At 42.7% G+C, this 14,544-nt stretch overlaps 1 protein-coding gene across 1 annotated transcript in view; it reads left to right on the top strand.

Moving 5' to 3' along the window:
* The first annotated feature begins 2,358 nt into the window (after positions 1 to 2,358).
* YWHAQ (tyrosine 3-monooxygenase/tryptophan 5-monooxygenase activation protein theta) overlaps positions 2,359 to 14,544 on the top strand; it is a 38,585-nt gene continuing 26,399 nt past the window's right edge. The window contains exons 1-2 of the mRNA XM_027077851.2: positions 2,359 to 2,512; positions 2,902 to 3,258. Of these exons, the coding sequence (XP_026933652.1) occupies positions 2,965 to 3,258 (294 nt within the window). The 5' untranslated portion in view covers positions 2,359 to 2,512; positions 2,902 to 2,964. The remainder of the gene's footprint in view (positions 2,513 to 2,901; positions 3,259 to 14,544) is intronic.

Genomic DNA, 14,544 nt, shown 5'->3' on the forward strand with positions numbered 1-14,544 from the left:
AAACAGAGATGATGATCATAATAGTACCTACTTCACGGTGACATTAAGCAGATTAAATCGGTTAATACAAAAGTCTTAAAATGGTGTTTGACACATGTATCCACTTAATGAATGTTAGCTTTTTGGAGCATCTGGATGGCTCAGCCGGTTGAGCATCCGGCTCTTGATTTCGGCTCAGGTCATGATGTCACGATTCGTGGGTTCAAACCCGGCATCTGGCTCTGCGCCGACGGTGTGGAGCCTGCTTGGGATTCTCTCTCTGCCTCATTCTTTGTCCCTCCTCCTGTACATGCTCAATCAAGCTCTCGCTCAAAATAAATAAACTAAAAAGTATGTATATTAGCCTTTTATGTGTCAGGGGACTTGAAGTTCCCAGGGCTTTAATTTTCTCTACCTGAGCTCTTCCAGGTGCAGAGGTCTTCAGATACATACTTGTCCCTCTAGACCTTCATAAAATACTTTGTAATTTCATAGTGTGCCTTAATTTCCAAGCAGTTTTCACTCATGATTGCAGATGATTGTAACTATACGAGTTGGTGCTCAATGAATATTTGATGATTGAATGAAAGCAGAAATTTTAGAGACTGTGTTACTGAGGGCAGCAGAAACTTGCTCAAGGTCACCCAGGGATATGGCAGTACAGCCCAGACTTTCTGGCAAAGAATTAGCGTGCTTGCCCCTTCCCTCACTGCCTACCACAGAGTTTCAGTCCCCTGACAATTCCCTTCAAGGGTCTCTGTCCCCCATCCACCTCCACTGGTATGTCCCCTCGCTTGGGCCGTCACTAATTGCTAAGCTTGAAATTCACTGGTCATACACAAAGCATTTTATCTGGCCTTCCACATGCCAATTCTTTCCATTGGGATTTCTTGGTGTCCAGCTCCACCCCAGCCCACATGGCCATAAACACTTGTGTGTCTGCAGCCTGGCCCCAGGGATTCCAGAAATAACAGCGGGGCCCTACATTAGAACGCTAGAACATAGTGAGGCATTTTTGCATTGACACAGGCCCTTTGCAACCCAGGCCTCCCCTGTCCGTCAAAGCACAAAGCGACCTTTACGAGTCTGGACAGGGAGGGGGAGTGTAGGAGGGAATTTAGATTTCTGGAAAGTCTGTACCTTCTCCTGCCATCTGTGTGACCTCTCAGATCTTCTAGAGATTCTCCAGATCTGCTCCAGCCCCCAGTTAGATTTAAAATCCCTCCTCGGCTGTGGCATTCTTTGGCTTTCAAAGATCCACTCCCTTGGACGTGCTGGAATTGGAATCACAGCAGCGTGAGCCCAGATGGCAATTTTCAACTTAAGGTGGCACAGAAGCCTCTTCCCAGACGCCCAGAACAGTCACCTTATTTGTCAGGCACTGGGGAAGTGCCTGGAGAGAAAGAAGTGGCTGGAGGGGTGTGCCTAGTTTAAAGAGAAAAGAAAGTGCTAGTGGTGACCCTGAATAGGAGCCATCTGGCGCAAACTTTCTCCCTTCAGAAGGGTGTGACCAGGACAAAGTCGAGAAGAAAGTCAAAAGTCAAAAGCGAACACCTAGGGAGAGAAGCTTAGGTTTTCAAGGGTCCTCTCAAAAATAATACCATAAAATAAAACCCATAGACACATATAACAATGTGGGGAAAAAACATGTGTTCAGATGCATAACCTGGAAAGACTAGAAAGAAATATAAGAGCTGCTTTGGGCGGGGAGGGGTGTTTAATGGGTGTTTTTCTCCAAATTATCCCGAATGTCATTTCCCATTTTCAAGAAAATCAGAATATCGGCCATTGCCGGAGAGACCTGCTTGGACTTTCCTGGGGGTTTCATAAGGGAGTTTTCGGTTTTAGGTGCCTGTCTGAAAACTCGAATTAATCATGTAAAGTCATTCTTAAGCCACCTTCTCCAGGAACGAATTCTTCTTTAATGGGGATGGGATTATTTCTAATTCGCAGCTCCAATCGCAACGTCATTAAAGGCTGGGTTCAGTGTGTGGAGCTCCAAACCTTTGTCACGAAAAGGAAGGTGGCGGCTCAGAAAGCAGCTCGTGCAGCGGTGCCGCAGCAGGAGACGCGGCCACCGCAGGAGAGGTGGTGCGAGCCTCCCGCTCCCGGGCCGCACCCACAAGTGCTGGGGGTGGCGGGGAGGATGAGGGGAGTTGGTAACAGCATCGCCATGGCAACAGTGACGTCCTTTTACCCTGGATCTAATTGGAGGAAACCCCGTGGCCGAAGCCGCAGCCTGCCGGTCAACCGAACTTGCCCAAGCCGACCCACCCTCCTAGCCTCCGCTTCCCCTCCCGCCCCGCCCTCTTTGCCCCCTTCCGCGCGCTCAGTGTTCATTGGCCAGCCGCGGGGCTGGAGGCGGGACTCTCGGATGCAGCTCGGCGCGTCATTGGGCGGTGGTAGGAGGGAGGGCAGCCGCGCGGCGGCCCGCCCCTCGGCTCCGGGCTAGGCTGAGACGGGAGGGTCCTCGGCTAAAGCCAAAAGCGGATCAAAGTGGTGGGACTCGCGCCGCGGCCGCGGAGACGTGAAGGTGAGCGCCACGGTCGCCGCTGGCCCTCGGGCCTGGCCGGGCTTGAGGGCAGGGCGGGAGGCCGGCCCCCGGGAGCGGCCGGCCTCGACGCCGCTCTCATCAGGGGCGGCTCTGGCGGCAAGGTGTGGGCCAACGGCCGCTTCCATTTTGGGCCGGGCGGGCGCGGGAGCGGCCCTTCCTCCTCCCCTCGCCGCGGGCCGCCTCCGCGGGGCGCCCCTCGGCCTCCCGGGCGCCGGCGGGGAGCGTGGGCGGGGGAGGGAAATTCAACTGGGCGGCGCGTGTGGGGACGGACAAAAGGGGCGGCGGGCGGGCGGGCGGCCCGGGGCGGCGGGCGCATTGTCTGACGGCGCCGCCCCCGCCTTTCTGTCCGCGCCCTCTCCCGCCCGCAGGCCGTCCGCACGCCTCCTCCCGATCCGGGTCGGTGCTCGCCCTCGCTCTATCTCCCCGTCCTCATGGAGAAGACGGAGCTGATCCAGAAGGCGAAGCTGGCCGAGCAGGCCGAGCGCTACGACGACATGGCCACCTGCATGAAGGCCGTGACCGAGCAGGGCGCCGAGCTGTCGAACGAGGAGCGCAACCTGCTCTCGGTGGCCTACAAGAACGTGGTGGGGGGCCGCAGGTCCGCCTGGAGGGTCATCTCGAGCATCGAGCAGAAAACCGACACCTCCGACAAGAAGTTGCAGCTGATTAAGGACTATCGGGAGAAAGTGGAGTCTGAGCTGAGGTCCATCTGCACCACGGTGCTGGTGAGTCTACACTCGTCGGGGTTGGGGGTGGGGGGGAGGAGAAGGGGCGGCGGGAGCCGTCGGGGTTGGGGGTGGGGGGGAGGAGAAGGGGCGGCGGGAGCCGGGGAATTGTGCGTCTGGGGCGCCAAGGCCCTTTTGTGTGAAGCCTTTCATTGAGAATTTCATGGGAACGGGAAAGAAATGTGGGCCGGGGCTTGCCTGATTGTCTGCCGACGTGTGGAGGGTTTGAGCAGGTTAGCTTTGGCCTCCTTAATGTGTTTAGTTCCTGAGACTCAAAAAGCTGCTTTTCCAGGGGTGAGCAGATCTTTGCCCAGATGCTGGGTTGCTTGCTGCACTGTGTAGCTTCGAAACGTCCGAGTAGGTTTGTGCGAGACTGAAAATCATTTCTAGGCTTGCAGAGGAGATCTGGGCACCCTTTAAAGGTACGGAAACAACTCAACAGACTCGAGCCTTTTTGAGCGGAGGTGCCGATGGAGACCATGTGTGAATAGTAGGTTTTCCTCGTAAACCTAGCAGTGGAAATTTACTTAGAAAACCTGAACAGATACTTCGTTTTTCGGGTAAGAGTATCTGCTGAGCTTTTCCGTGTAGAATGGAGGGGGTGGGGAGAGTTCGGGAACTGTGAAAAAGGTACAGCTGAATCTAAAGAACAAAATGTCCTGATAAATTTCGGTATTTGGTGACGTTTTCTGGCTGTCATTTAGTTACACTTCAACACTGATGTATCGAATCAAATTCATTTCTGGTGTGGAGCGGGCGAGCAAAGCTTTCCAGGTTTTGAACTGTCCAGTTTTAGCAAGGGTGGCAATTGGGTGGAGTAGGGGACTGCTCTGATTCACTCTTATTAGTGAGAGAGAACATTTTTAGCTTTGTCATTGCATGGATCTTTTGGTCAATAACATAAGTTTTCAAGTTTCAAATGCCAGTGTTGTATCCTGAAGTTTTTTTTTTTTTTTTCTTAGTACTACTTTTACAAAAGGCTTACTGATTTTTAACGTTTTAGGTGGGCTTTGAAAGGCAAGCATGCTAGATGGATGATTGATTATTCAGGAGGGCCTAGAGGGGAAAATGCCTCTTTCCTTCCCAACCTTCTCTTCCTTGCCCCATCAGATCACGTGGGCAGGATTTTTTTTTTTTTTTAAACTTCTCTTTCTAATACAAATAATGGTTGATCTGGTCAAAATCATGGCTGATGGAGAGAGCAGGTAAAGGAGCAATGCAGAACGTGCACTTTATGTTATATTTATAGATCTCCTTAGCTTCCACACTCTGCCTGGCATGGAGGAGGCACTTTAAAAGCTTTTTGAGGGGCGCCTGAGTGGCTCAGTCCCTTGAGCCGCTGACTTCAGAGGGTTGGAGACCGAGTTGGGCTCTGCTGACAGCTCGGAGCCTGGAGCTTCGGGTTCGGTGTCTCCCTCTTTTCTCTCTGCCTCTCTCCCCTGCTGGCGCTCTCTCTCTCTCTCTCTCTCTCAAAAATAAATCAACATTTAAAAAATAAAGTAAAAGCTCGTTGAGCCGAATTGCTGCTGTCTTCGAGAAATTTGCCTACTTGAAAGCGAAGGTAGACTTGAATAGCATATGGTGATGGTTACGACATTGACTCTATTCGCGAAGGAAGACTCCTACAAATCCCTTGTGTGAAAAGGAGAAGCTTTTCTACGAATGTAGTACTTGGGTGGCTCTCGCAGCACGTTTGTCTCTTTCTGTTCAGTTATTACTTTGCACTTTGTTAGTTACCTTGCAGCAATTTAGAATTACCCCAGAGCTTTTCCTGTTCCCGAGCAAGTGAACTGTGGGCCAAAGGGATATTTGTTTATGTTTGTGGTTCCTACAGATTTGGTTTTTATGATGGCATGAGTAGAGGAGAGTTTTGTTTGGTTGATAAGTGACTTGAAAGAGAGACCAGGGATATTAAAGCAGACTTTCATACGGATCATTTCAGTAAGAGAGAACCCCAGAAATGAGGACAGTTTTTTTTTTTTTTTTTTTTATGCCTAGTGAAATAGAAGAGTTTTAACTTGATTAATTGGAGACACCAAGGTGTAAGGAAAATATTTTTATTAACAAAATGACTTGACAAACTAATGATGACTTGATGGCTAGCCTATAAAGAAATGCTGGGAAAGCCCATCTGTAAGTTGGCAACTGTATTTGAGGGTTTGGTATGTGCAAGGCACTTTGCTAAGCAGTATGGGGAAGAACAAAGCTGAGAACCATAGATTTTGTCTTCTGATAATTCATGGTAAGGAGTGCATATGGGCAATACCCAAATATATAATTTCCCTAAGAGGGTTATGAACAAAATGCTACATAGTTCAAAGAAAACTGAAACCTCAGGAAAAAAGCCTCACAAAGCAAGGTTTTTGGAGTGAGCTCTGGTGGAGGAGCATCTGCAAAGGGAGGGAGGTGGGAACTCCGTACGACAATGTCATGGTTTTCCTCCTTTGGTTGACAGTGGTGGAGGCATTGATTTTTGAATGGGTGTTGAAGGCCCTGTGTGTAAGCAGCATCTAGAATTCATGGTTTGGGTGCTAATTTGTAATCGAACTGATAGATAAGGAAATGATAGACTAGGGAGCAAGAGTCTGATGACTGATAAATTAGTGATTTAATGTCGAGTCTATCAGAATAATGTGATGAGTGAAACAAGAGGTTTCCGAACATGGATGCTATAACAAGATTTTTTTCTTTTTTCCTTTGTTGAACAGGAAGGGAATTTGGTGTGGAGGAAGTGAATTGTTATAGAAGGTGAAACTGACTTGTAGAAGACTAATAAAAGAGTAACCTGAACAACAGAATAGACAAAATTTTGGCCCTAAATAGCAGACATTTTCAGCCTCTTTCCCTTTTTTTTTTTTTTTTAATGTTTATTTTTGAGAGAGAGAGACACACATACACACAGAATGTGAGTAGGGGAGGGGCAGAGACAGAGGGAGACACAGAATCCGAGGCAGGCTTCAGGCTCTGAGCCATCAGCACAGAGCCCGATGCGGGGCTCGAACCTACAAACTGTGAGATCACGACCTGAGCTGAAGTCAGACGCTCAACCGACCGAGCCACACAGGCGCCCCAACCTCTTTCCCTTTTATAGAGCAGTAGGTTGGGGTGGAATTATTTAGACTATTTAGTCAAAATGACCATGGTGGACAGTTCTTTAACTTTTTAATTTTATTTTTTGTTTTAAAAAATCTTTTTAAATATTTTTTTATTCTTGAGAGAGAGGGGGAGACACAGAGCCCGATACGGAGCTCGAACCCATGAACCGGAAGATCATGACCTGAGCTGTAGTCGGATGCCCAAACAACTGAGCACCAGGACCCATCTTGTGATAAACACTATATTGAGAGAGGATACTGAACTGTAGAGGCAGAAAAAAATGTTAAAGTCCAAATGAGTAATTGAAAGAGCAAAGGAGAATAAGAGGGCCCAAATGGCCAAGACCAGACTCTATGTAGAATCTTAGAGAAGTTAAAGATTTCACCAAGTTACCTGTCTCTCGGTTTGTGAAACTGGAGGGTTGGGCTAAGTTTCTGGGGTCTCTTCTCGTTCTAATTTTTGGGGACTATGAAGTTATACAGGTCATGGCTATTCTTTCTACCTCTGTTCTGACTTTCTCTGAACTCTAAAATGAGTAATATTTAAAGTCCAGGTCGAAGAACATGTCATCGACAGTGTATGAAATGTTGGAAGAACTAACAATAGTGAAATGGTTGCAGGAAGAGGGGGTGCATGAGTTGCTGGTTTATTGGGAATAGCAAAGTTTAAGCAAGAAAGAGTAGTAAGTTGTATGACAACCAGGCATGTGTGTAAGGGTCACCAAAGTCTTCTGGGACTTGGGAACAAAATCTATCCTTTACAGAATCAGTGACCTTGGAGAAAGAACAAGACACTCAGAATTAACCGCTGTCTCAGACAATCCTATGTTGTCCTTTTGCGTCAGTGATCTTTTAGTAGACTAATTTTAATAAGCTGCTTCGATGTAACATTAATAATAACAGAAACTAAGATGTATGTAAATAACAATCATTTAAAATGGGATATAGAAACTGAAAGTTGTCCGTGTATAAAAGCAGTGTAGCCTTAATTCAGTAATATGCTTGAATTTAGTTAAGGGTTCTAAATTAATCTTTTAATGAAAATTTGTGTTGGTTATTATTTTGAAGTAAGACTGATAATATTACTCTTGATAGTTAATGAATCTTAGCCTAATTTTATTGACATTGGAAAAATTCTGGGCTCTGGAATCAGACGGACTATTTTTAAATCCTTATGACATAGCCTTACACTGTTTTGACCGTGGGCAAGTTTCTTAATCTCTTGGCCTGTTCTTCATCTATAAATTGGTGATAACAGTGCTTGTCTTAATAGGTTTGTAGCTAAAATAATAGCAAATAACTGACATTTATTGGACACTTACTATATATTAAGCACTGTTATAAGCATTTTATACTCACTTTGTTCCCGTAAGTTGATAGTATTATTTCTGTTTTAAAGTTAAGAGAACTTAGGCAAAAGGAAAATAACTTGGTCAATGTATCACGAAGTTAGGAAGTGGTGGAACAGGGATTTGAACCCAAGTAGTCTGACTCCAATGAAATTGAATGGAACTCATTCGGCCCTAAGTACAGTGTAGCTGACTGAAGATTACAGTGTGAGTCTTTTTTGAGGCATTTGTACAGTTTGATTTGAGCCATTATGTTTGTAAGTTGTGAGGGAGGGAAGATAGATCTGTGGTGGACAAAACACTCTGAGTCTATAATTTTGAAGCCCTCTTTATATGCAGGATATTGCAATAAAATTCTAAAATTCTTGACTCTTGCATCTTTTGTTTTTAGATTGTTAGCTCTTTGAGCCAAGAATTGTTTTTTGAAGAGTGAAATGGAAAGGAACGTTGTACGTACAGACATCCAAGGGTAAAGTTAGATCAGTGGTTCTCAACCAGGTGAATTTAGCTCTTAGGGGACATTTGGCAAGTTCTGGAGATAGTTTTTGATTGTCAAGAATGGAAAGGAGGGGTGTCACTAACATATGAGTTAGAGACCTGAATGCTGCTAAGCATCCTTTAATGCACAGGCAAATCCACAACAACAGAATTACCCAGCCCAAAGTGTCAGTAATGCCAAGGTTGAGAAACTGTGGACTGGATCATGAATAAAATGAGCAGTATTAAGTTGATCTGGATTGTATAATGCCTGTCCTTCGGGTCCTTATTAACATGTTGGCATCTTTTCAGAACCGTTTGTCTAGAGTTCAGTCATTTGTGTTTTTTCTCCTTGTTACTATTGTGTGTGTGCTGTTTAATTCTAGAGTTCACTTTTCTGGAACTTAATCTGGTGTCCTGTATTTTCAAGGATATGCATCATGGGTGCCTCCAAAGCTCTGAGCTTTGCTCTTTGAAAAACTTGGCATAGAAGAAAAAAGATCCAACTGAAATTATAGTGAAATTTATGAGGAAGAGATGATTAAAACTGATGAATGGCAAATATTCCCCTCTCATTCATAACTGCCACATATAGAATATATATAGCAGTGCATATCCACAGGTGGTTCCAGGCTTTTAAACCCTTGGTGTGTGTTTATTTTAGGATGTTGCATAATTATACTGATGGCTTATTGAACGTTTAGGTTGTAAGTCTCACGTATGGTTTTACTTATAAAATGGTACCATAGCATGGGATTAGTTAATTCAAGGTGCTTAACACTTGGGAGATCTGCTTGATCATATTGATATTGATGTTCCTGTGTGATATTTCTCAATACTGGCTTTTGTGTTTAGCTCTGTTTTTTTCAGAGTAAGAATAGAAAATATCTTTATACCATTGACTCTCTAGGTTTTAAGGAAGGGTAGTAGAGAAGGCATCATTTAAAAGATAGGAAGAGCTGGGGTGCCTGGGTGGCTCCATTGGTTAAGTGTCTGACCTCAGTCGGCCATGACCACGAGGTAATGATCTCATGGTTCTTGAGTTCAAGCCCCACTTTGGGCTCTGCACTGACAGCTCAGAGCCTGGAGCCCACTTCAGATTCTGTGTCTCCCTCTCTCTATGCCCTCCCCCACTTGTGCTCTGTCTCTCTCTCCCTCTCTCAAAAATATTAAAAAAAAAATTTTTTTAAGATAGAAGAAAAAATAAATAAAAATTATAGTTCATCCATTGCTACTTTAAACTCTTAATCCGTAGGTAAATCAGTGATGAAGTTTTCTTGACTATTTCACGATAAATAATTTGACCAGATTTGAAAACATTGTTTGCATTTTGAAGTATTTCAAGACAAAATGATGTTATATAGGACTTCAGAATAATGGGTGGGGGTGTAAATAAAGAGTGGCTATGAATCAATATAAGTGCAGCTGGCTTTAATGGGAATTCATTATACTATTCTTTCTTGTGTATGTCTGAAATTTTCCATAACTAAAAAGGTTTTCCCCTCCCAGAAATACTACTCCTTAGGTATTTACACAAGAGGGATGAAGACGTAGGTCCAGAAGAAGACCTGGACAAAAATCTTTATCCTAAAAGCAAAAAATTGGCAGCAATCCATTAGTAGTAAAGTGGATAAACTGTGATAATATATATATGGTGGAATACTGCTCAGCAAGCAATAAAAAAGGAATGGACTGTTGATATACACTGCAATATAGACAAGTTTCAAAAACATGCTAAGTGAAGGAAGCTGCATGAAAAAGTACATTGTGTGATTCCCTTTATATGAAATTGTAGAAGAAGCAAAAGAGTAGTCTGTGGGTGAAAAATCAGAATAGTGGCCTCTGTGGGAATGTAGGCAGTGATTGACTTGACCAAAGGGAGCTTTTCGTGTTGATTATGATGTTCTTTATGTTGAAATGGGTTAAAGTTCCACAGGTATATTCATCTGTCAAAACTCAAAAAATGTACACCTAGCATTTATGCATTTCATTGTATGTAAATTTTGCTTCAAAAGGAAAAATGAGTGAATGTATGTACTGATATCTTCAGTTTACATGCAAACTAATAGAAATGAGTGGATATGTGATAGAGCGAATATAATATGACAAAAGGTTAATGGTAGAATCTGGGTGGTGGGTATAGAGGTGCTCACTGTAATTGGTGGTTGCCGTGTATTAGGGGTATGACATTCCCCACTGTTGTGGTTGAATGCCTTTAAAACCTATAGCAAGAAAAAACAGTGAAACCTAGGTCTTACTGATGTCAGGACACGAGCATATATAGAAAGGTATTGATACCTACCTCAGAGAAACAGACCGATAGACTTGGCACCAAAGGGGTTGTTTTTATTTGGTGATGAGTGTTAATTAGATTGGAGTTATGGGGTCCAGTGGAAGATTTACATAATTGACTGATACTCTAGGGCTTGTAGGTTTCTTTGTTTGTTTTTAAGTAAACTCTTTGCCCAACGTGGGCTCAAACTCACAACCCCAAGATCAAGAGTTGCATGCCCTACCAGCCAGGACAACCACACCTACTTCTAGGGCAGTGGTTTTCAAACTTCTTGGACTCTGGACACCTTTGCAAACCTAACCACATTGTGGAACCCAAAAGCTTTTGTGGAAACTATTACCTATAGATGTTTACATTATTAGAAATTAAAAGTAATTGTTTAGAATACATTTGGAATAATAAGCCTCTTAGTTAATATAATGTGTGGTTTTTAAGATTGTGGTAAAATATATATAACATAAAATTTACTATTTTAAGTGTACCGTTCTAGGGCATGAATTACATGTATATTGTGCAACCGTCACCACCAGCCATCCCCAGAATTTTTTCATCTTTTCCAACTGAATTCCCTGTTCTTCCCTTCTGGCAACCACCATTCTTTCCATCTGTAAATTTGACTACTTTAGATACCACATATAAGTAGAATAATAACTTCTAAAAAGAAAAGTAAATAGTGGCATTGCTTTACGTTCTATTGTAATGTCCCATCTCTTGTAGCTTCTAGAAAACACTCATTTAAGAGTGACGGTGAGAAAGCAAATAGCATCTTAGTATTGTGAAAGTGGTTTGACTTTGTGCCTTCTCCCCAAAGAGTGCAAGAGAGACTCCTAGAGGTCCCCAGATCACACTTTGAAAATTGCTACTCTCGGGGGATTCTGCCTTGAAACTTGCTAGTCGTCATTGTGATGAGTGTTTGAGCACTTTTCTGAGTAGTTGAGTCCATATTAATTCCTGAAAAATGAAAGAACTGGTATTTTGGAATGGCTTCTGCTTCCTTATATTGAGAATGTTAATGTAAGGTTAATATAATCTCTGTCTTCGCTCTGATCTCTCAACCCAAAAGCAGAGTTGGCATTAATGAAATATGTAGATAATGATCTTTTGGAGTTGCTTGCATTTAGCTTTGAAAGTTACACGGCTTTGGGGTGCTTGGGGGGGCTCAGTTGGTTAAGTGTCCGATTTCGGCTTAGGTCACGATCTCACGGTTCCTCAGTTTGAGCCCCCATTGGGTTCTCTGCTGTCAGCACAGAGCCCGCTTTGGATACTCTGTCCTCCTTTCTCTCTGTGCTTCCTAGCTCATTCTCTCTCTTTCTCAAAATAAATAAACTTTAAAAAAAAAAAAAAAAAAAAAAAGAAGCCACACAGCTTTTGAAGACGGGTTAGTTGTGAACCAGCATGGTCCAAACATCTCAAAAAAACCATTGTCTTTCACACAGATCTTCCCAATCCATTTTACATTTTTTTCTATCTACATGAGCTGTATTCCATGATCTCTTCATCCTCTGGACCATTTACTCTAGCTGGGTTTGGCATAATGTGGTACTAAGTGTGTGTCGTAACTATTCCTTAGTTTAGTGACTGAACATGGTCTCTCCTGTATGTTTGCGTAGGCTTTACTTGCAGAAATGGGGAAACGGTGGTGCAGGTGGTGAGAACGTGACTGTGAGGATTTCTAGAAATTTAATGTAAGTGCTTTCTTCTTAAAGGGCAAGCTTAGATTGCTGTTTATAAATGTCAGGGTAACTGGGAATTAAGTGAGAAGGTACATGAAAATACTTCTAAATACTTAAGAGTGTCATACTGATGTTCACATCACACTTTTTACTGGTCAGGTTACTCTTGGCCGGCGTTAGTCCTTTAGAATTAGTACTCTCACTTCGCCTCTTGTTTTGCTCAGTCCAAGCCATTACTTGAACATAGCTCAGAAAAGTTTTGCTCTTTAAGAACTACAGTATTAGAGCCCTGCCGTTAACACACATACATAAATGGTGTTTTGACCTTTCTGCCTGGTATTATTTCCACGTATTGAGCAGTATATTTTTTAGACCTTCAATGCTTGTGCTGTCTTCTCATAATTCTGATAGACTAGTGAAGAGGTTGGAAAGGTTACAGTAAGGGTTTATGCATCTTTTAGTCAGAAAATACTCTAGATTATTTGGAGGCTGGTTACAGAGACCATCTTGGTGATGTCAAAAACTTAGAGTTTGGCAGGATTGAATGTCCCATTAATATCATTATGTTATGTGAAAGTTATTTTTAATGTAATTTAGCTTTTACTGTATTTAATCTTGTAAGTATAATAAACATACAAGGACCGACATCTGAAATGGGAAATGGTGTAGTATGTTGAAGTGACTTCAAATTGAGATGAGAGCATTTATCAAACTACTGATGGTCCCCAGAAGATTTTTATTTCTTCCTCCTTTCCCATACCTGCCAAGATATTTGAGGTAGAAAAAACTTGGGAACCATATAATTAGAGAAATGGTCAAGAGAGTAACAACTTGAGTAGATGAGGGAAAGAAGCAGAGGAGTGTGCATTGGCTGGGTTCAATGGCTAAGTTTAAGAGTAAAGAAGATATTTAAAAGGCAGTGTTTATTCGGCAAATTTCTTTTATCTAAGGGCATTTCATTTATTTTGCACAGAGATTAGAACTATAATTAAGAAAATGGCATTTTTTATTATTTTATTTCTTGTCACTATTTTTTATCTTTATTGCTGTATTTAAATATGGCAGAGTGGAGTGCCTGGCTGGCCCAGTTGGTAGAGCATGCAACTCTTGATCATGGGGTCAGGAGTACAAGCCCCACGTTGGGTGTAGAGCTTACTTTTAAAAAAATAATTAAAAGTGTGTGTGTGTGTGTATATGTATGTATGTATGTGTAATTCAAATACTGTAAAATTCGCCTAAAGTATATGATTCCGCAGTTTTTAGTGTATTCACAAAGTTGTGCAATGCCACTACTGTAATTTTGGAACATTTTCATCATCACAAAAAGAAAAACTATGCCTGTTAGCAGTTACTCCCCATCTTCCTTTCCCCCAGCTCCTGAGAACTACTAATTTACTTTGTAATTCTTTTTTTTAAAATTTTTTTAATGTTTATTTATTTTTGACAAAGAGACAGAGCATGAGCAGGGGAGGGACAGAGAGAGAGGGAGACACAGAATCCGAAGCAGGTTCCAGGCTCTGAGTTGTCAGCACAGAGCCTGACGCGGGGCTCGATCTCACAAACCTTGAGATCATGACCTGAGCCGAAGTCAGATGCTCCACCGACTGAGCCACCCAGGAGCCCCTAATTTACTTTGTATTTCTGTAGATTTGCCTATTTTGGCCATTTTATCATACAACTGGAATCATACACTCTGAGGCCTTTTGTGTCTGACTTCTTTCACATAGCATAATGTCTTAAAGGCTAAAGACTTAGCCATGCCTTTTTATGGCTGAATAATATACCATTGTATGAATATACTACATTTTTATCCCATTATCTGTGGATATTTGGATTCCTTCCAAATTTGACGATTTCAAATAATGCTACTGTGAACATTCATGTACACGTTTTTGTGTGAAAATGTTTTCATTTCTCTTGAGTATATACCTGGGTCATGTGCTAATGCTTTTTACGCATTTGGGGAACTACTAGAGTGCCTGAGCGGCTGCACCATCTTAAACTTCCACCATCGTGGAATCTGCATCCTCACCAGCAATGCTAGTGGGTGGGAAGCAGTATCTCCCTGTGTTTTTGATTTACATTTTCCAGATGATTAATGGATGTTGTATATATTTTCATGTGCTTACTGGCCATTTGTGTACCTTTGGGAGAATTGGCAGTTCCAAATCTTTGCTCATGTTTTAATTGGGTTGTCTTTGTTAAGTTGTAATATTACTTTATATATTGTGGATACTGATAACTTTTATCAGTTACAGGATTTACAAATATATTCTCCCATTTTTTAGGTTGTCATTTACTTGCTTGATAGTGTCCTTTGAAACACAAAAGTTGGTAATTCTGATGAAGTCCAATTTCTTTTTTTTTCTTAGGTTGCTTGTGCTCTTGGTGTAATATGT

Source organism: Acinonyx jubatus, chromosome A3, assembly GCF_027475565.1.
Source record: "Acinonyx jubatus isolate Ajub_Pintada_27869175 chromosome A3, VMU_Ajub_asm_v1.0, whole genome shotgun sequence".
NCBI lineage: Eukaryota > Metazoa > Chordata > Mammalia > Carnivora > Felidae > Acinonyx > Acinonyx jubatus.